The sequence below is a fragment of the Cygnus olor genome, chromosome 31, assembly GCF_009769625.2.
Source record: "Cygnus olor isolate bCygOlo1 chromosome 31, bCygOlo1.pri.v2, whole genome shotgun sequence".
Taxonomy (NCBI): domain Eukaryota; kingdom Metazoa; phylum Chordata; class Aves; order Anseriformes; family Anatidae; genus Cygnus; species Cygnus olor.
The window spans coordinates 463,335-485,039 of NC_054088.1; the positions used below are offsets into that span (position 1 = coordinate 463,335).

General features: G+C 50.0%; 2 protein-coding genes across 2 annotated transcripts; both read right to left on the reverse strand.

The window, feature by feature from the left end:
* Positions 1 to 3,548: 3,548 nt before the first annotated feature.
* On the reverse strand, positions 3,549 to 4,484 carry LOC121062528 (olfactory receptor 14C36-like). The gene has a single exon (XM_040542577.1). The coding sequence runs from the start codon at positions 4,482 to 4,484 to the stop codon at positions 3,549 to 3,551; it is 936 nt and encodes a 311-aa protein (XP_040398511.1).
* A 15,365-nt stretch (positions 4,485 to 19,849) lies between these two features.
* LOC121062530 (olfactory receptor 14A16-like) lies at positions 19,850 to 20,913 on the reverse strand. Its single transcript, XM_040542578.1, has one exon. It carries the CDS (start codon positions 20,834 to 20,836, stop codon positions 19,850 to 19,852), a length of 987 nt encoding a protein of 328 aa, XP_040398512.1. The 5' UTR covers positions 20,837 to 20,913.
* Between the last annotated feature and the right edge of the window lie 792 nt (positions 20,914 to 21,705).

Sequence of the window (21,705 nt, forward strand, 5' to 3'; positions counted from 1 at the left end):
CAGGCTTGGGCATGGGCACCCTGCACTTACATTTCAGTGTGAGGCTCCCAAGATAGATTGGGATGCATATCTCTTGTCCTTAGCAGCAGCAGCAGCAGCACAAACAACCGTGTCCACCAGGCCGCCCTCTCCTGCCTTTCCAGTTAGGGCAGAGGCAGAGAAATGCTTCTCCTGCAGTGGAAGTTCAACAATGCTGGGAAGAGTCATGGACACTTATTGCCCTTGGCTACCGGAGGAGGTTCCTGTGCACCTCCCATGCTGGAGAGAGAAAGCTTATCTGGAAGGACACATGGATTTCTCTGCTCCCTTCAGCTTCCAACAGGACAAACTCCTCTGCCTCAAATCTGAGGCTTTCTACATCCCATCTCCAGCTGTGCTCCTCTGGCTGCATCTCAAATCTTCTTCTCTCCTTGACATACATCTTCTTGGGCTGAGACAGGGACACCCACTGCCTTGCTCCAGACCCATTATCCCTGGAGGATCAGGCTTTCCAGCTCAGCCCTCCTTTCCCACTACAAAGCTTTTACCCAGTATACTGCGTCTGGCTGGACCCAGTTCATTTGGAGTTCATTTGGATGGAGTTCTTTCACTATGAACTGCTCAGTGCTATGCTGGGCCTCATTCTCAGCAGCAAAGAGAGGCTGGTGGGGAAGGCTCAAGGGCAGCCTGGACTGCAGTGACCATGAACTGGTGGTGTTCAAGATTCTTCAGGCAAGGAGGAGGGCACACAGTAAGCTCAAAACCCTGGACATCAGGAGAGCAGACTCTGGCCTTTTTACAGATCAGCTTGGTAGAGTACCATGGGACAAAGCCCTAGAGAGGAAAGGAGAGGGGCCCAGGAAAGCTGTTTAATCTTCAAGGATCACTTTCTCCAAGCCTAGGAGTGATGCATCCAAGCAAAGAGGAAGACAGACAAAAAGGCCAGGAGGCCTACGTGGATGATCAAGGAGATGCTGGCCAAACTCAAACACAGAAAGGAAGCCTACAGAGGGTGGAAGCAAGGACAGCTTACCTGGGAGGAATACAGAGATATTGTCATAGAATCACAGAATCATAGAATATCCAGAGTTGGAAGGGACCAAGGGTCATCAAGTACAACTTCTGTGTCTCCAAAGGACCAACCTAAAAAATTAGACCGTGTATCTGAGAGCATTGTCTGAACGCTTCTTGGCCCTGTCATGCTTGGTGCCTTGACCACTTCCCTGGGGAGCCTGTTCCAGTGCCCAACCACCCTCTCAGTGAAGAAGCAATTGTCCAAGCAGCCAGGGATCTAGTTAAGAGTGTTAAGGCCTTGATAGAACGGAATCTGGACAGGAAGGTCAAGGGCAACAAGAAGGGCTTCTATAAGTATGTCAGTGATAAAGGGAAGACTAGGGAAAACATGGACCCTCTCTGGAAGGAAATGGGAGAGCGGGTTACACAGCATATAGAGAAGGCTGAGCTACTCAATGACTTCTTTGTCTCAGTCTTCACTGGTAAGAGCTCTAGCCACACTGCCCAAGTCCCAGAATGCAAAGGCAGGGACTGGGAGAATGAAGAACCACCTATTGTGGTAGAAGACCATCTAAGGAATCTGAAGGTGCACACATCCATGGGATTGGGTAAGATGCATCCCAGAGTCCTGTGGGAACTGGCAGATGAAGTTACAAAGCCACTATTCATCACATTTAGGCAAAGTTTTTGTAGCAGGGGGCTGCAGGGAGGGCCTCTGTGAGAAAAATCCAGAGGCTGCCCCATGTTAGATAAGGGCCAGTTTCAGCTGGCTGCAAAGAGGCCCACAGCTGCTCAGAGCAAAGCCAATAAGCAAAGTTGTGTGCACCTCTGTGAGAGCAGATTTAAGAAAGGGACAAAAACTGCCTATAGGAAGCCCAGGCAGGATCAGTTTGGGAAGGATGGCATCCAGTGGGAGGGACCCCACGTTGGAGCAGGGGAAGAGAGTGACCATGAAGGAGTGGCAGAGATGAAGTGTTATGGACTGACCGCAGCCCCCATTCCCAGTTCCTCCGTGCTTCTCAGGGGGAGGACGTAGAAGAGGGTGGCTGGGGGGAAGATTTTTTTTTTTTTTACTGAGTCTGTTTTGCCCGTGACAATAATTATTGAGTGATGTCCCTGTCCTTATCTCAACCCAGAAACCTTTTTTCATCATATTTTCTCCCCATATTCTTTTGAGAAAGAGGAGTGAGAGAGCAGTTGTGGTGGAGCTCAGCTGCCCAGCTGATTGTGGTGGTGACTTTACCTCAAAACCTGGTAATGTTTGAAAGACATCATGCCTTATTTTTATACATTTTTTTAACCACAAGTTGGCACCTAGAAAGTGGCAGTGATGCATTGGCCTCTCACCTGCGGCTGCATCCCTGGGCCCATCTCCCTCCTCTGGTGCCCCAGGAACTTTCCAGTCACCCTGTCCAGAGACAGGATCCTCCCCAGGGTCAGAAACCTCCCTGGCATTGTCATAGCCATCTGCTGGGTCACCTCCAGGCAGGACAGGGATGTCTGAAAGTAGAAGGGAGCTGGTGGCAGTGAGACAGGACATCCTACAGAGCAGAGGATGGGAGGGTGTGCGGGGACACGGGGCTGACACGCTGCTGGTGTCACTCTTCATGGGAGGGTTAGAGTTTCTTTGCTCTCTTATGTATCTGTGGAAACCCTTCTTATTATTCTTTGCATCCCTAGCCAAGTTTCTCTCTAGTTGTGCCTTGGTTTTCCTGATCCTATCCCTAAACTTCCAGGCCATATCCTTGTAATTTTCCCACTTTGTATGTCCTTGCCTCCGCTGTCTTTGATTTTCATTTCTGTGCTTTAGTTTGATTAAGAGGTCCTGACTCAGCGATGCTGGTCTCCTGTCTCCCTTGCCTGATTTCTCCAATGCCTCAGGAAACATGGGCAATGCACTCAGGATACCCCTTTTGTTCCAGAGATGCTAGCAGGGAGGCCAGATCTTGTACAACATTCAAAGCATTTGTGAAAGGTTCACACATGTTTAGTTGAAGCCTCAAGAAAAGTGGTGTAAACCTAAGGAATAACCTGTTGGTACCATTATCTACAGGAAAAGAGAAACTCTGGGAACTGTGCAGAGAAGGGGGAGCAGGTTCTTGTTGACAGTACAAGATTCCTTGTGGTCAGTTTCTCAGTGCCTCCTGGCACTCATGGCTTACCAACTACAGAAGTGCCAGCACCTGATCTGATGATGGGAAGCAGACGGAGAGGGCCTTCAGAGAGGCAAAAATGAGGTGCTGACAAACAGGCAGTCTACAGACAAGTGAGGGGGGGCGTAGGGAAAATACTTCGTGTTGACCACAGGCCTCTGCACTGAAGAAATCCTTTCTTAATGAAGAGAAGAAACATAGGAGGCTACCTGTCATGTGATGATAGGCACGTTTACAGAGGGCCTCTGAGTCAGTCTGACTGCAGGGACAAGTCTATTACCTGCAGAAATAGAATGAATGCAAGCACTTGTGTACAACCATGATTATCAATGACAGAATGCCCCAAAGCACAACATTTGTCTGAGATCAATCAGAGATCACTTGTGGAGAGAGACAGGCACTTTATTTCTTCTTAATCACCACCAGTAGGATCAGTTTCTTCAGCGCCCCTTTGAGCTCCTGGTTCCTCATGCTGTAGATGAGGGGGTTCACTGCTGGAGACACCACTGAGTACAGAACTGTTATCACCAGATCCAAGGATGGGAAGGAGATGGAGGGAGGCTTAAGATAAGAAAACATGACAGTGCTGAGAAACAGGGAGACCACAGCCAGGTGAGGGAGGCATGTGGAAAAGGCTTTGTGCCGTCCATGCTCCAAGGGGATCCTCAGCACAGCCCTGAAGATCTGCACATAGGACAGCACAAGGAAAACAAAACATGCAAAGAGTAAACATGCAGAAACCACAATAAGCACTACTTCACTGAGGTAGGCATCTGAGCAGGAGAGCTTGAGAATCTGGGGAATTTCACAGAAGAACTGGTTCAGGGCATTGCCGTGGCAGAGGGGAAGGGAAAATGTATTGGCAGTGTGCAGCATGGCATTGAGAAAGCCACTGCCCCAGGCAGCTGCTGCCATTTTGACACAAGTCCTGCCACCTATGAGGGTACCGTAATATAGGGGTTTGCAGATGGCAACATAGCGGTCATAGGCCATGACAGTGAGAAGAAAATACTCCCCTGAAATCAAAAAAACAAGCAGAAAGACCTGGGCAGCACAACCTGAGTAGGAGATAGTCCTGGTGTCCCACAAAGTATTGGCCATGGCTTTGGGGAGAGTGGTGGAGATGGAGCCCAAGTCAAAGAGGGAGAGGTTGAGGAGGAAGAAGTACATGGGGGTGTGGAGGCGGTGGTCGCAGGCTACGGCTGTAATGATGAGGCCATTGCCCAGGAGGGCAGTCAGGTAGATGACCAGGAAGAGCCCGAAGTGCAAGAGCTGCAGATCCTGCATATCTGCAAATGCCAGGAGGAGGAACTCAGTGATGGAGCTGCTGTTGGACATTTTCTCCATGTGGACCCAGACAACTGTCCAAAAAGGAAAAGAAAGGGTAGAGTTAGGACAGACTTCCCTGCAAATAACAAAGCCATTTCTCATAGACTGTCTTCCCCGAGACACTCATCCTTTGTCCTTTTTTGCAAGACCGCTGTGCAGTTCCCTGCTGGAACTCTACTTTTGGCTGACTGAGAGTGTCATGAAGAGCTGGGCCACTGCCTGTAGACTCCCAAGGTGTTGGTTGTGTAATTCTGTGGTATCTGGAAGCAGTGGGATGCACGGGCCAGATCTGATATTCAGAATCTCCCAAGTGGAATCCCTCTGAACACAGAAGGGCTTGTCAGTATCTGCACCCCAAATTCTAAGATGGTTGCAGAAATAAGTTTCAGACATTTGTTTGTTTGTATTTTGGACAGCCCTTCGAGCCCCAATTTCCCCCACCACCATCACCTCCTCTGGGGAGTTTTCTTTGAAGGCAGAGATCATGAGCATCTGTGGGGCACTGAGGCACAACATCTGTGAGTCCTGACAGGTAAAAGATTTGCAGTGGTTTTGTGCAGGGTGAGGCAAGCTGGTTTGTCCACTGGCGTTTGCCCCAGCTGCCCCGTGCTTGCTCCTTCCTGCTGCGGAGGGGTATTACAGTCCTGTGTATCCCTGAGAAGAAACCAAACACCTCTGAGAGCACAGGCATCCACTGCAGATCACTGAGTGCCTCACCCTGCCTCCAGGTACCTGAGAAAGTTGTCAGCACCCCACTGCTAGCCAAGGAGTTCCTTTTACCACCCCAACAGCCTTTTCCTGCCCATAGCATTTCGGCACTTCTCCATCAGGTAAAACAGAGCTGCTATGGGAGGGATTGCAGTCTGGAGGGCAGCTCACAGCTTGGAAGGACATCTCAAGGACTTAGTCAGGTGTCCTAATGAGGATATATCTGATGAAGGGAGAGTAAGGTCTTTTCCCACCCCCACCAATGCATTGCTAGAGTCCCACAGTGTAAAGGAAGCCTGGGACACCACAGGGGCGTTGCTCAGGGGAAGGGATCTGCACTGCACGACATATCAAGAGGTGCCTGTATTGCCCTGACACAGGATTTTGGTTAAATATTTCGTCTTAGTGCCCGCCCTTCTCTGCTGCCTGGAGCTCTCCCTGCTGGGAGCTGCTTCTCTGTCCCCATGTCTGTGCCCTGCCATGGCTCACAGACCCCATGCCCTGTGCTCTGTGCGCAGCTCTGCCCTGCAGGCAGCTCCAGGGTCAGGGAACAGCCCAGGGGCATCGCCACCTGTTGTGGTTTAGCCCTGCAGGCAGCTCAGCATCATGCAGCCATTCGCTCACTTCCCCACAGTGGGATGGGGGACAGAATCAAAAAAAAAAATCCTAAAACTTGTGGGTCAAGATCAGGGCAGTGTAAGAGGGGAATAAAAACGAAAAAAAAAAAAAAAGAAAAAAAAAAGGGAAAAGGACATGCAGAACAAGTGATACACAATGGAATTGCACACCACCAACTGATGCCCAGCCAGCTTTGTGTAAGCACTGCTCAGCACAGTGTGTTATCAACATTCTTCTCATCCTAAATACAAAGCATAGCACCATAACAGCTACTAGGAAGGAAACTAACACTACCCTAGCCAAGAACAGGACACTACGTTTGTATGCAGCTCACACAGTCCCTGATGAAACTGGGAAGGTGATGTTTGTCTTGACTGCAGGCTGTTGGTTGCTGAGGTTCCTCACAAACCTCAGGGTGATGCTTTAGGAATCTGAGCCCTTCCTCTAAACCTGACATCTCTATTTGCGTTCCTATCAGCATGAACAAGCAAAACGCTGAAAAGAGCTCAAGAAAGGCACAGACTTGAGCAGGACATATCTGCCTTGATCATATTCATGAACAGTCCCCTCCAGAGATGTTTGGGCTGTGCCATGGAGCTGTGAGCAGCCTACCCCAGGCAACAGCCTCTGGGCAGCAGCAGGATCCTGCCCTGCCCTGCTGGGGGGGCTCCTTCCACCCGCAGCTTCTCTCCACAGCTCCCTGGGAAGCTCCCCAGGCAGGCTGAGTGCTGAGCCTGGCAGGCGGCAGAGGCCCTGCCCTGGCACACAGCCCCTAGGGCACAGCAGGGACCCTGCTCTGCACCACAGCCCTGGGCACCCCTGCCTGCACCCCGGCTGCACACCCTGCAGCCGGCCCTGTGAGAAGGAACCCTCAAGTCCTGTCCCTCTGACAGCTTTGGCAGGTAATCATTGATCCAGGGAACCATCCCTGTCCTCTGCACTAGAGAAGTCAGGACAGACACTGTGACATGTCCTATCTGCCATGGGATATGGCAGCTGTAGAAGAACCCTCTAGGATACTGCATCTGCCTTTCCCTCACACAGACACTTACCATGTTAGAGCTGGGAAGATTTCTCCTGCAGTGAGCTCTCAACATCCCCCCACTCCACACTGCCTTTAACATCTCCCTCCGTTCTCTCAGCCTCTCTTGTCCCCTGCAGGCAGTGCCCCCAACCCTGCTGTGCTGTGCAGAGGAGCTGCTCCCAGGCAGAGCTGTCTCTCTGCAGCACTTGCCAGAAGCTCCCATTGGGCCCAGGAGCCCGGCCCAGCTCAGCAGCACAGCTCCAGCCCAAGTCCTTGCTGTCTCTGCTCCCTCAGTCTCCCTTGAGACGTCACTGGGCCTCCAGGGGAACTGACTTTGAAACTAAAGCGTTCGCTGATGTTCCTTCCCTCCACCAGGGAAGGAAACTCTTTTCCAGCACTGTCATTCCTCATATCAGAAAAAGTATGAGGTCCAAGAATCAGCTTTGTGTGTCACGGTTTTAGGCAGGGACACCCATGCAAAGACAGGAAGGGATCTTGCCTTGCCCTGCTGACGGAAGGGTTTCAGCTGAATCAACCAAGGCATCTCCTTCTTTGTTTGCAGTCCAGAAGGGGGCTCAGCTCTCTTCCATGCCTCACACAAGCCCACAGGAGTTGCGATTCCTCTTGCCTTGGTTCAGGTGGGCATAAACCAGACATCTGCATGTAAGCTGCTTGTCTCAGCTCCAGGCACATTGAATGGAGATGGAGGCCGGGAGGGAGATGTTCACTTGCAGACATGGCCTTGAACACCTCCGGGGATGGCACTCCAAGAACCTCCTAGACTGCTTCCTCAGGGCTGTATTGTATTTCCAGCATATGTGCGGGAAGTTAAAGTCCCCCAGTGACAACAAGCGCTGGTGATTGCGTGACTTCAGCCAGCTGCTATGGCACAAAGCTGCACCAGAGGAGTTTCAGACTGGAAATTAGGAAAAATTCAAACACTGGAACAGGCTTCCTACTGACCTGGTTGATGCCCCAGGCCTGTCAGTGTCCAAGAAGCATTTGGACAACGCCCTCATACATAGTCTCTAACTTTTGGTTAGCCCAAAAGAGGTCAGGCAGTTGAACTGGATGACCTTCGAAGGTCCCTTCCAACTGAACTATTCTATTCTATTCTATTCTATTCTATTCTATTCTATTCTATTCTATTCTATTCTATTCATCCTAGTCATTTCATTTCATTTCATTTCATTTCATTCTTCACAGGAGAGGTGCTCTAGCCTTCTGATCATCTTTGTAGCCCTCCTCTGGACTCATTCTAACAGGTCCACATCTTTCTTTTTCTGGGGGCCCCAAACCTGGATGCAGTACTCCGGGTGGGGCCTCACAAGGTCAGAGTAGAGGGGGACAATCACCTCCCTTGATCTGCTGGTCACACCTCTTTTGATGCAGCCCAGGATTCACTTGGCCTTCTGGGCTGGTGACTCACGTCGAGCTTTTCGTCTACCAGAACCCCCAAGTCCTTCTTTGCAGGGCTGCTCTCAATGAGTTCTCCCAGTCTGTACTCCTGTCTGGGATTGCCCTGACCCAGGTGTAGTATCTTGCACCTGGGCTTGTTGAACCTCTTGCGGTTTACATGGGCCCATTTCTCAAGACTGTCCAGGTCCCTTTGAATGACATCTCTTCCTTCTGCTTTATCAACTGCACCACTCAGCTTGGTGTCATCTGCAAACTTGCTGAGGGTGCACTCAATCCCATCATCTATGTCATTGAAGAAGACACTGAAAAGCACTGGTCCCGAGATAGACCCCTGAGGGACACTGCTCATCACTGGTCTCTACCTGGACATAGAACTATTGACCACCACTCTCTGGGTGTGGCCATCGAGCCAATTCCTTATCCACCAGATGGTCCACCCTTCAAATCCATATCTTTCCAATTACGAGATTAGGATGTTATGTGGGGCTGTGTCAAAGGCCATACAGAAGTCCAAGTGGATAACATTGGTCGGTCTTCCTTTGTCAACTGATGCAGTTACTCCATTGCAGAAGGCCACCAGACTGGTCAGGCACGATTTGCCCTTGGTGAAGCCATGCTGGCTGTCCTGGACCACCTCCTTGTCCTGCATATGCCTTAACATTGCCTCCAGGAGGATTTATTTCATGATCTTGCCAGACACAGAGGTGAAGCTCACTGGTCTGTAGTTCCCCGGGTCTTCCTTTCTACCCTTTTTAAAAATAGGAGTGATGTTTCCCTTTTTCCAGTGTACTGGGTCTGGCTGGGATGGAGTTAACATTCCCTGCAGGAGCCCATACTATGCTGTGCTCTGCACTTGTAGCTAGAACAGCAATGGTATCGCACCAGTGTTGTGTCTACTGCTGAGCAGTGCTGGCACAGCACCAGGATTCCCTCCAACCCCCGCAAAAGCCAGCTGGCTGGGAGTGGGTAAGAGGTGGGGAGGGGACATCACCAGGGCAGCTGACCTAAACCGACCAAAGGGATATTCCATACCATACGACGTCACACTCAGAAATAAAAGGTGGAAAAGAGGATGGAGAGGGGAGGGGTGGGCTCTTATTATGAAAATGTCTTTCCTCCCATGGGGAGGTTATGCATATTGAGGTGCATCACTTGTTGATGGGCAGTAGAGAGTGATTTATTTTCTCTCTCTGTGGTTCCACGTGGCATTTTTTTTTCAGCCTATGTTCTTCATTCCCTTTCCCTTTCAGGAGGAGGAGTGAGAGAGTGGTTGTGGTAGAACTTGGCTGCCCACCTGAGTAAAACCAACACATCAAGTCACTGGGGACTTTGCTTGACTGCCATGAGTTTTCAAATATGATGGAGAGTGGCTTGGCAACTACATAAGCCAATTCCCTCAGGACGTCGGGATGCATAATGTCTGTAAAAAATTATTTTTGCACAGAAGGAAAGTGTTGGTACATCTTGCTGGCACGTGTCCATGAACTATGAAAAAAAAAATCAGGAAAATTTGTAGACCTTAAAAATTCTGAAAATGAAGACTTCTTACACACCTATCACAACACTTTTTTTTTTTTTTTTCTTTTTTCTTTTTTTCCCATTCATTTCAACTTTTGCCTAGCATCTTCATATATGGCTTGATTCAGTTGCCCACACAGAGGTAGCCACTGCTTCCAAGATATGTTGCTATTAAACAGTCATCTTTTTGGCATATATTTCAACCTTTGCTCAACATCTTCAGTCAGGGCTTTATTCAGTTACCCTTCCAGAGAGACACTGCTCTCCTGGGCAGCTGAAGCCCTCCAGTGGGGCTGGGGAATGTGACCTGGCATGTACAGGCACCTTTCTGCTGGAGCAGGAGATGGTGCAGAAGCAGGGTATGCCAAGACATCTCAGTTGAGACAACTGATTTCTCTCCTTTGACTAGAAAGAGAAGTCTGGACAACTGAATGAAAGGTGTGGTCTGTTAGAGGAGATCACACTCATCCTTGCTGGCATTGGAGTCACATATTATGTACCATGCAGAAAATGAAAAATGAGTGGATCTAGGTGCTTCAATCTTCCTGAATACTTTCCTGTAACCCATGTATGCTGGGATTAGCGCAGACTTGGCTATTCAAAATCAGGCATCTGATTCAGTTTCTCTCTTTCCTTCCCTGAATCAAGGCAGCTCATGCCTTCAGCACGTGACTTACTGCATGCCAAGAGTGAATATCCACATAGAGAGTCCAGGGCAGGGGGTGTTTTAGGGGTCTTGGGATCTGTGCTTGAAATAAAAAGATCTTTTCCATTCATCAAATGTTTTCTAATTTGGAAAGTGGACTTGAGAGAAGGTAGTGTGACCTTCATCTTCTGCAGAGGAATGTCTTGTGTTCTTTTATTGAACTAGGCCTGCCTTTGTTTTTGATTGTTGTTGTCTGGGTTTTGGTTGGGACAGAGTTAATTTACTTCACAGAGGTTACTGAGGGGAGACCTCATCGCAGTATACAGCTTCCTCATGAGAAGGAGTGGAGAGGCAGGCACAGATCTCTATTCTCTGGTGACCAGTGATAGGACCTGAGGGAATGGCTAGAGGCTGTGACGGGGTGGTTCAGGCTGGATATCAGGAAAAGGTTCTTCACTGAGAGGGTGGTCAGCACTGGAAAAGGCTTCCCAGGGAAGTGGTCATGGAGCCTTCCAGAGTTCAAGAAGTGTTTGGACAATGCTCTTAGATACATGGTCTGTTTTTTTTTTTGGGTGGTTCTTTGGGGACTAAGGACTTGGACTCGATAATCCTTGGGGGTCCCTTCCAACTTGGATATTCTATGATTCTGTGTTAAAGGAAAATCATGCATGGAGACTTGGCACGTTTTAGGGAGTTTTGCACGTTGAAGAAGCCCTCTGGTGCCAAGTTCCTGAACTGCAGCTACGGAAAAACCAAACAAGCCTCTGAAGAAGTAAAAGGCAGGAGCAAACCTCCAAGTTTCTGAGGCCGTTGGTGGACCACACTGAGAACCATGACTGAAGAATGAGAAGAATGACCAGACAAGGTGCCTGTCCTTGGGGTCACTGCACATCTCAGCACTGAAATGCAAATCCTCCTTCTGCTGCTGCCTCAACATCACACCTCCACCTATTTCACTTCAACATGAACCCCTGCTCTCCCTGGTATCTCAGCTCTTCTTCCTGCTTTTAACACACTCACTGCTACACAATCACTTTGCTCTCCCTGCAGTCTCCTGAGGCTCACAAACCCTGCCCTCTTCCCCTGCAGTAACAGGCCAGGACTGCAGGAAGTTCATGCATCCTTCAGGCTCATGGACATTTCCTGGGGTCCATCCAAGTGTGGGGTGCTAATGGAGGGGAAGAGAGCAAGGTCGGCTCATGGGGAATGGCTGAGCACAGCCAGCCACAGCAGTGGGCATTCCTCATCTCCTAGGCTGAGGCACACACACAAGATGGAAACATCTCTGTCATTCCTGACTTGCGCTGCAGGGGCCTTCCTTCCTGCTACATTCCCAGGACAAACATTACCCTCCACCCACAGACGCCAACTGCTTTCCATGCTAGAGCTCACACATGCTTGTAAGGACTTCCCAGACCGTCACTCATCACCTCGTTTCTCACTGCTGTCCCCTGACCCTCTCTCCCAGCCCTACACACTGCAATCACAGTCTCAGGGCCACTCTGCACAAGAGGCTTTTAGCTTCCCATCTCTTCCTGGTGCTCATTACAATCTTCCTGGTTCCTGCCAGAGCTCCTGGTGAGATTTCTTTTCTACACCATGGCCTTTCTGACAAGTTTTTGTGACATTTTGGTGGGTTTATCTGATCACAGAGAAGGTAGTGACAGGAAAGCAGACAATAAATCACAACAGATGCTGAGACAAGTGCCAGTAAGAACCCGATGACCTTACCCCAGGCCTGTGGCTTTAGAGCAAGGAGTCTCTCCTGAGAAGGGGATCCATCCCCTGCCAGTCGCTGCAGAGGGAAATCAGCAGAGTCCGGTGCCACCTGAAGAGATGAAGGGCGACCTCTGCAAGAGCACCCTTCATCTGAACCTGGTAGATATGTACTTGGAGATGGGGCTTCATGTCTCACATTGCAACCACTCCTTTAATTGACATTGCTCAGAGTGGATACCACAGGGATAGTCTGCTTCATTGCAGATGTTTAAATGTAGGCAGATTCATGCTTTTATTCTGTAGGTACTGAAACTCCTAGGGAAATCAGAAGGACACCTGGAGGAGGATTGAAGGATTCTTGACAGAAGCCTCACCAGGTTTACATTTAAAGAAATGGGATGCCTGAGGGCAAGAGAAGGAAGCTTTGGGCACTGTCCTGGGATTTGGGAAGTTGAAGCATGCTCCCCTCTCCCCAGTACCCTTCCCTCCTCAGTGAGCTGTGTGAGAAACTCTGCCAACCAGTTCTGGACTCACAGGCATGTCAGGGAACTTGTGTCACACTGCAGCCAGTGCTGTCCTGCCAGCTCAGGGTTGGAGCCTCCACTCAAGTCCAAACCATTTCAATTCACTCTACCTCCAGCTTCCCTCAGACACTGGCTATTGTGTGACTCAACTGTCCTGGCTCTCCAGGCAGCATGGGCAACAGTTTGATGCTTGAACTGGAACTTTTCGCCTTGCTGGGAATGTGAATGCAGCAAGCTCAAGCCAGGAGGTCCAAAAAACCACAGCTTCCCATGTGGCCATTTAACAACTACATCCCATAGGCTGTGGGACTTTCTCTTTACTAACAGAGAAGTTGTGAATCCAGATAACACAGCTTTACTTATTTCTCCCCCTCTCTTTGTACCTAGGCTCTCAGCATTTATGTACTTCCTCTGCTTTGACACTTTGAAACTGTCTTTCAAAAACTGTCCCAGTATGTTTCTTTCTTTCTTTTTTTTTTTTTTAACCAAATGAATATTCAGAATCAAAGTGGGTTGTGAATCTTTGGTGAACCTTGCCATTCTCAAACCTTTGACTAAGTCACTATTTCTATTGTAGCAAATTCTATTGAAATCATTCTGTTACATTGGCTGACGATTAAATGCTGATTCAGTGCAGTTAAAAATCCTACAGTCTAACCTTGTTATTTACTCTAAAGGTATAAAATAAGTCCTAAATATCTGCTGCATTCAAGTTGTGTAAAATTGAATTCCGTGACACCCGCCTAGGAGCTAGACACCCTGTTGGGCACAAGCCTGGGGCGCTCCTTTTCCAGTCTTTCTCCATCCTCTGGGGGTTTGTCTGAGCAGAGGATGTCACCCAAAGACTTGCCTTCAGAAGGTTTTGTGATCCTCTCCTGCTCAGCGTGTCCACTTCCAATGGGTTAGCGGCTGGACCCGAGACATCAGGAAACAGCCTTTCCTGCCTCGGTCCTTTGCAGAGCCAGCTTCCCCAGCAATGGTGATGGCCTGTGCTCCCACAGGAGGGGGCAGCTTGTGACTTTTGCACGTGGAAGGCTGCTCTGTTTCAGTACAACTCTCCACTCCAGGGACCTCAGAGCATCAGACTTTCTTGAAGCCTCATGCTGTGGACCCAGTTGAGCCATAGGTGCTTGAAAAAGACAGCGTGAGAAAAACCAGGCCAGCCCCTTTGCAGACTGCCCCCTGGAACCCAGTGACCAAGATGGCATCAGACTCATCTTCTTGGCAGCTCTCCACTGTTCCCATTGCACCAATACCCTCTGGATCACTCCAGAACCTGTGGGGAATGCATACTCTTTCCTGGTGGTGGCTGTGGCTCTTCTCAGCTCACCAAGAGCTTGTGTTCATTCCCCAGAGACTGAAGTAGGCTTCCAGTCCTGGTGGGATCCCTGCTGGGAGCTGCAGCTGTAGCAGAGAACCCCCAGCAGGCTGCTCCAGGCTCCAGTCCTCCTCCCTTGGCCCCCTCCTGCCCCTTCCCTGGGATCCTCAAAAACTTGATCTCTGATGTCCTTGCGGCTGGCCCCAAGCCAGCCCTATCCCCAGGGCCGTGTCTGGCAGGCTGGCAGGGGGCACATCAGCCTGCCCCCTTCACCCTGCCCAGGGCCATTGGGGCTGGGCCTTGCTGGCTGGTGCCAACACAGGGGTGCCATGGCCCTGCTGCAGCCCCACCTACCTCTTTTGGGCCCAGCGTGGTCCTGAGGAGGAGGAAGGCGCTGGGGGCTGCTGGCCATGGAGAGCAGCTCCATGCAAAAGCATGTTGATCTTTTGATCTGGCACAAGCTGAAACTGAGTCAACCGTGTGCCCTGTGAGTCAAAGGAGCCACATGTATCCTGGCCATGTCAAGCACAGTAGAGCTAGCTGTTCAAGGAGAGGGCTTGTCCCACTGTCCTGTGTGCTGGTGTGGCCCTCACCTTGAGTCCTGTGTGCAGCTTGGGGCACCACTGGAGAAGAAGGACATCAACCTTGTCTTGTGGCTTTTTTTTTTTTTTTTTCTTTTAATTGGTTGAAACAGAAGTGCTGAGATACTAACAGACCAACTCCTGTTCTGAACGCTGCCATCAGAGTGGTTCCAAAGAATGGAACGAGTCCAGAGGAAGGCCATGAAGATAATAGAGGGCTGGAACACCTCTCCTATGAAGAAAGGTTGAGGGAACTGGGCTTGTTTACCTTGGAGAAGAGAAGGCTTTGGGGAGACCTCATTGCAGCCTTCCAGTACTTGAAGGGAGCGTATAAACAGGAGGGGGAACGCCTGTTTATATGTGTTGGTAGTGACAGGACAAGGAGGAATGGTTTTAAAATAAGACAGGGGAGATTTAGGTTAGATATTAGGAAAAACTTTTTCATTCAGAGGGTGGTGAGGCACTGGAACAGGTTGCCCAGAGAGGTTGTAGATGCCTCATCCCTGAAAGCACTCAAGGCCAGGCTGGATGTGGCTCTGGGCAGCCTGCTCTAGTGGTTGGCAACCCTGCCCAGAGGAGGGGTGTTGAAACTAAATGATCTTTAAGGTCCTTTTCAACCCAGCCCATTCTACGATTCTATGATTCTATGATTCTATCAGTATGGTGACAGGCACTTTATATATATATATATAAATTTAAACATATTTATATACATATACATATACAAATTTATATATGTATATTAATGAGATTGAGAGGGTCTGTTCTCTGCCTTTGTTCTCTGGACACCCTTGGAGATGCTGCCACAGAGCAATAGTCACAGAGCAGCCCCTTGCGACCACTGTTCCCAGCACTGGGCTCTCACCCAGCTGAAACAAGTAGTTTCTTCTTCTGCAGAGGAACGCCAAATGACTACATCCAAAGACCCTGTTTGCTGTGTTCACATGAGACTACACATAGTATTGGTGTGGTGAAATGAGCCCAAGTGCCATAAGCTATTCCCTAGGGGTGTCATCAAGTCCTGTGGGACAGAGAGTGTCTCAAGGTCACTTCACTTTGAGGGTACTATCCACTGAGAAACAGCCTGAATGAAACAATGCTAGAGATGATTTCAGCTACTACATAGGACTTGTGCAAAACATTTGACATTGTCTCACATGACATCTTTGTCTTTAAATTGGAGAGACAGGGATTTGATGGATAGACTGTTTGGTGGATAAGAAATTGAAGGGATGGTCACACTCAAAGTGTTGTGGTCAGTGGCTCAATTTCCAAGTGGAGAGTACTGATAAAAGGTGTTCCTCAGGGTATTGGGACTGGTATTATTTAATATCTTTGTTGGTTAAATGGACAATGGGATTGAGTGTATCCTCAGCAAGTCTGTTGACACCAAACTGTGTGGTGCTGTCGACTCACTGGAGGGAAGTGATGCCACCTAGAGGGACCTTGACAGGCTTGAGAGGTAGGCCCATGCAAACCCCATGAAGTTCAACAAGGCAAAGTGCAAGGTCCTGCATCTGGCTCAGGGCAATCCCAAATATTAGTACTGAGTGGGCAATGAGCGGATTGAGAGCAGCCCTGTGGAGGAGTTGAGGGTACTGGTGGATGAAAAGCTTGACATGAGCCATCAGTGTGCACTTATATCCTAGAAAGCCAACCATATCCTGGGCTGCATCAAAAGCAGCATAACCAGCTGGTTGAGAGAGCGATTCTCCCTCCTCTATTCTGTTCTCAAGAGACCCCATCCACCTGGAGTAGATAATCCAGCTTTGTGGCTGCAACGCAGTAGACACATTAGACTTAGGACATTGTACTTATAGAGTGGGTCAGGAGGAGAGCCACAGAAATGATCAAAGGGCTGGAACACCTCTCCCATGAAGACAGGCTGAGACAGCTGGGCTTGTTTAGAAGAAGAGGACTCTGAGGGAAACTTTCATCAGGCCTTCCAATACTTAAAGGGGGCTTAAAAGAAAGGTGGGGAGAGACTCTTTCCAACTCCAACTAATTTGTAATTTGTTCGCTCTAGAATGCCTGGAAATGTTTCTGAGAACTTTTCTGTAGTATCCCTGCACCAGTTGTGCTCCAGGTTCCCATAGGGCAGAGCCTCATTTTGAGAATTACCCCACTCACAGGGTAACCTCGAGGAGCAGGGAGGAGCTCGAGGAGCACCTCGAGCTAAGGAGAAAAAAGAGGGTTTATAATCTTTGGAAAAGAGGGCGGGCCACTCACAAGGACTATAAGGATGTTGCGAGGCTGTGCAGGGACAAAATTAGAAAGGCCAAAGCTCATCTGGAGCTCAATCTGGCTACTGCCATTAAAGATAACAAAAAATGTTTTTACAAATATATCAACACAAAAAGGAGGACTAAGGAGAATCTCCATCCTTTACTGGATGCGGGGGGAAATTTTGTTACAAAAGATGAGGAAAAGGCTGAGGTACTCAATGCCTTCTTTGTCTCAGTCTTTAGCGGCAAAACCAGTTGTTCTCTGGATACCCAGTACCCTGAGCTGGTGGAAGGGGATGGGGAGCAGGATGTGGCCCTCACTATCCACGAGGAAATGTTTGGCGACCTGCTACAGCACTTGGATGTACGCAAGTTGATGGGATCCACCCAAGGGTACTGAGAGAACTGGCGGAGGAGCTGGCCAAGCCGCTTTCCATCATTTATCGGCAGTCCTGGCTATCAGGAGAGGTCCCAGTTGACTGGCGGCTAGCAAACGTGATGCCCATCTACAAGAAGGGCTGGAGGGTAGACGCGGAGAACTATAGGCCTGTTAGTTTGACCGCAGTGCCAGGGAAGCTCATGGAGCAGATTATCTTGAGTGTCATCACGCAGCACTTGCAGGGCAACCAGGTGATCAGGCCCCGTCAGCATGGGTTTATGAAAGGCAGGTCCTGCTTGACGAACCTGATCTCCTTCTATGACAAAGTGACACGCTTAGTGGATGAGGGAAAGGCTGTGGATGTGGTCTACCTTGACTTCAGTAAGGCTTTTGACACCGTTTCCCACAACATTCTCCTCGAGAAACTGGCTGCTCGTGGCTTGGACTGGTGTACGCTTCATTGGGTTAAAAACTGGCTGGATAGCCGGGCCCAAAGAGTTGTGGTGAATGGAGTCAAATCCAGTTGGAGGTCGGTCACTAGTGGAGTCCCCCAGGGCTCAGTACTAGGGCCAGTCCTCTTTAAGATCTTTATCGATGATCAGGATGAGGGGATTGAGTGCACCCTCAGTAAGTTTGCAGATGACACCAAGTTAGGTGCATGTGTTGATCTGCTTGAGGGTAGGAAGGCTCTGCAGGAGGATCTGGATAGGCTGGACCGCTGGGCTGAGGTCAACTGTATGAAGTTCAACAAGGCCAAGTGCCGGGTCCTGCGCCTGGGGCGTAACAACCCCAAGCAGCGCTACAGGCTGGGAGATGAGTGGTTGGAAAGCTGCCTGACAGAGAAGGACCTGGGAGTACTGGTTGATAGTCAGCTGAATATGAGCCAGCAGTGTGCTCAGGTGGCCAAGAAGGCCAACAGCATCCTGGCTTGTATCAGAAACAGCGTGGCCAGCAGGACTAGGGAAGTGATTGTCCCCCTGTACTCGGCTCTGGTGAGGCCGCACCTCGAGTACTGTGTTCAGTTTTGGGCCCCTCGCTACAAGAAGGACATGGAGGTGCTCGAGCGAGTCCAGAGAAGGGCGACGAGGCTGGTGAGGGGTCTGGAGAACAAGTCTTATGAGGAGCGGCTGAGGGAGCTGGGATTGTTCAGCCTGGAGAAGAGGAGGCTCAGAGGCGATCTCATCGCTCTCTACAGGTACCTTAAAGGCGGCTGTAGCGAGGTAGGGGTTGGTCTATTCTCCCACGTGCCTGGTGACAGGACGAGGGGGAATGGGCTAAAGTTGCGCCAGGGGAGGTTTAGGTTGGATATTAGGAAGAACTTCTTTACTGAAAGGGTTGTCAGGCATTGGAATGGGCTGCCCAGGGAAGTGGTTGAGTCACCATCCCTGGAGGTCTTTAAGAGATGTTTAGATGTTGAACTTAGTGATATGGTTTAGTGGAGGACTTGTTAGTATTAGGTCAGAGGTTGGCCTAGGTGATCTTGGAGGTCTCTTCCAACCTAGATGATTCTGTGATTCTGTGATTCTGTAGAAACACCAGCAAGGCCTCAAAACATATGATTGTCATGCACTCTGACTGTGCAGTCCATCCCCTTCTTCCCTGAGCCAGAAGGGACCTCTGGAGATGTCCACTACCATCATCTTCTCTGAGCAATGATAGCTTTACAGGTAGATAAGTTAGTCAGTCTCCAGCCCATGACCCAGGCTGATCCACTGTCTTGGTGTCTGTTCCTCCAGTATAGACACTGACACCAGCAGGAGGATGGAGCTGGTAAAAATTTCAAAGATCAGCTCCCCTTGGGCAGTAGGGAATGGCCATTCCCATGCTTCTCAGAAGTGGCCCCCAAGCTGGTGGTGCTGCTGTGCAGAGCAAATGGGCTGTGGTGCTCTGGGGTGAATCTGCATGGCCGTACTGGTCAGGGTGGGAAACAGACTCAGCCAGGTCCAGATCACTGGGTTGGACCAGGCAGAGGTACTTCACGAAGGGCGAAATAAATCACTCCCCAGCTTCCCTTCCCTCTGCCTCCTAGGTGCTTCTCTGAGACTGCAGAGTTGCAGGTTCCCTGTGAATACCTGGCTTTAGTTCTTCCCCTGTGGCTGAGCCCACAGTGGGAGATCTCTCACTTTCAAAGGGGCTGCAGTCAATGCCCATGCCAGACTCCGCTGTCCCTGGAGGTACCCTGGGCTCTGCAGGCAGCTCCAGATTCCCCTCCTGAAGGACATCATCTACGGGTCACGTGTGGGAACAGCCCTGGCTATGTAATGCAGTGACAATTCTCTGCTTCCACTGTCAGCAGACACCCATGGGTAAGTCTTAAATCTAGCCCTTGGTCTCTGACAGGTCACAATGCAACAATGAGCCATTCCCTTCTGAACCAAAGCAGGAACAGACCCTTTTGGGGAGCAATTCTTTGGGCCTATTCTTGGTACTGGTTTGGGAAGGAAATTGCAGGCTTCAGGAATTGCACTGGGGCCATTCCATTTCATTAGAGATCTGCATTCTCTCACTGTTAGGAACACATTCATACAGCCTAAATATGAGACAGAGCAGGTTCGTTCATGTGTAGCAGAGGGTGGAGTCCAAATATTTATGTGTAGATGCAAGAAACACAAGCAGTTAAAATGACACTAAGAAAATATAAATATTAATAGCAAAAACAAAGAAAACCCGAGGCTGGAATGGGATGCACTGGGGTTCATTTGTAGACAGGGCAGGGAACTTTATGAATACTGGAAAACATTGATACCATCAGTTTCCTAAGTGCATCCTTGAGTTCCTTGTTCCTCATGCTGTAGATGAGGGGGTTCAGTATAGGAGGTACCACTGAGTACAGAACTTCCAGCAAAAGGTTCAGAAATGACGAAGAGATAGAGGAGGGCATCAGGTAGGCAAACATGATGGTGCTGCTGAACAGGGAGACCACGGCCAGGTGAGGGAGGCATGTGGAAAAGGCTTTGTGCCGTCCATGCTCCGAGGGAATCCTCAGCACAGCCCTGAAGATCTGCACATAGGACAGCACAAGGAAAACAATACATGCTGTACCTGAACAAAAGCAAAAGATGATGAACTGGACTTCTCTGAGGTAGGCATCTGAGCAGGAGAGCTTGAGGATCTGGGGAATTTCGCAGAAGAACTGGTCCAGGGCATTGCCTTGGCAGAGGGGGAGGGAAAAGGTATTGGCAGTGTGCAGAACAGTACTGAGAACACCAGCGCCCCAGGCAACTGCTGCCATGGTGACACAAGTTCTGCTTGCCATTATTGTCCCGTAGTGCAGGGGTTTGCAGATGGCAATGTAGCGGTCATAGGCCATGAAGGTGAGAAGATAAAACTCTGCTGTGATAAAGGCAACAAACATAAAAACCTGAGTAGCACAACCTGCATAGGAAATGGTCCTGGTGCCCCACAGGGAATTGGCCATGGCTTTGGGGACAGTGGTAGAGATGGAGCCCAGGTCAAGGAGGGCAAGGTTGAGGAGGAAGAAGTACATGGGGGTGTGGAGGTGGTGGCTGCAGGCTACGGCTGTGAGGATGAGGCCGTTGCCCAGGAGGGCAGCCAGGTAAATGCCCAGGAAGAGCCCGAAGTGCAGGAGCTGCAGCTCGCGTGTGTCTGCGAATGGCAGGAGGAGGAACTCAGTGGGGAAGCTCCTGTTGGACATTTGCTGCCTCTGGGCATGCTTGGCCATCCATGGAGGAAAAGACAGTGACAAGTTAGGCAGATTTCTCTGAGCAAAACGCACTCCTCTCACAGAATTCACTGTTCCCTGAGCTTAATCAGTTTTGCTTCAGCTCATTCTCTAACCCTCCCAACTGGATAACAGTGTGCCTGGCAGTTTAAAATGGAGCTAGGGCACCTTGTTCCCATGAAGACACCCTAGGGCAGGGCCCAGAAGTCAATGTCAGAACAGAAGCTTACACCCACCTGCACCCCAGACAAAGAGAGTAGGAGAACCACAGACAGGTGGAAAGAAAGAATACCACTGTGCTCCAACCAGCTGAGAGAGAGAAAGGCAGATGGGCACGCAGTGAAGCCCTCACCTTACCAAGCTTGCATGCCACCTATGGAAGTGACACTGCAGGGCAGGTACCCTTAGCCTCATCATTTTGTCACCTTCAGGACACAGCTTCCTCCCCTCTTCTGGAGGTCCAGCTGAGGAGGAGGTGGCTCATGCCCTAAAGCCCCTGAGGGCAGAAGCTGTGCTGGGTGGCAGAGGAGAGCAGGGGGTTGCTGCAGAGAAGGTTCCTGCACTGCAGGCCTGGCAGGGAGTGCCTGTATCCCCCCTTCCTTGGTGTTTCAGGCAGCAGCTCCCTCTCCCTCCCTGCCCAGGTCTCTGCTGCCTGGAGCTGTCCCTGCTGCCAGCTGCTTCCCTGTCCCCACATCTCCTCCCTGCCATTGCTCACAGACCCTGTCCCACCTGCTGTGTGCTCAGCTCTGCCCTGCAGACACCTCCTGTCCCAGGGCACTTTTCAGGGGCATCTCCGTATGTTCAGTAGCTAAGGAGGAGCTATGACCAAACAGGAGCTAACAGGATCTGTGGTCTCAGTGCCTTCATCA

Excerpts from the sequence above, each read along its gene's own strand:
- LOC121062528 (XM_040542577.1), bottom strand. The coding sequence starts at position 4,484 with ATGTCCAACAGCAGCTCCATCACTGAGTTCCTCCTCCTGGCATTTGCA.
- LOC121062530 (XM_040542578.1), bottom strand. The coding sequence starts at position 20,836 with ATGGCCAAGCATGCCCAGAGGCAGCAAATGTCCAACAGGAGCTTCCCC.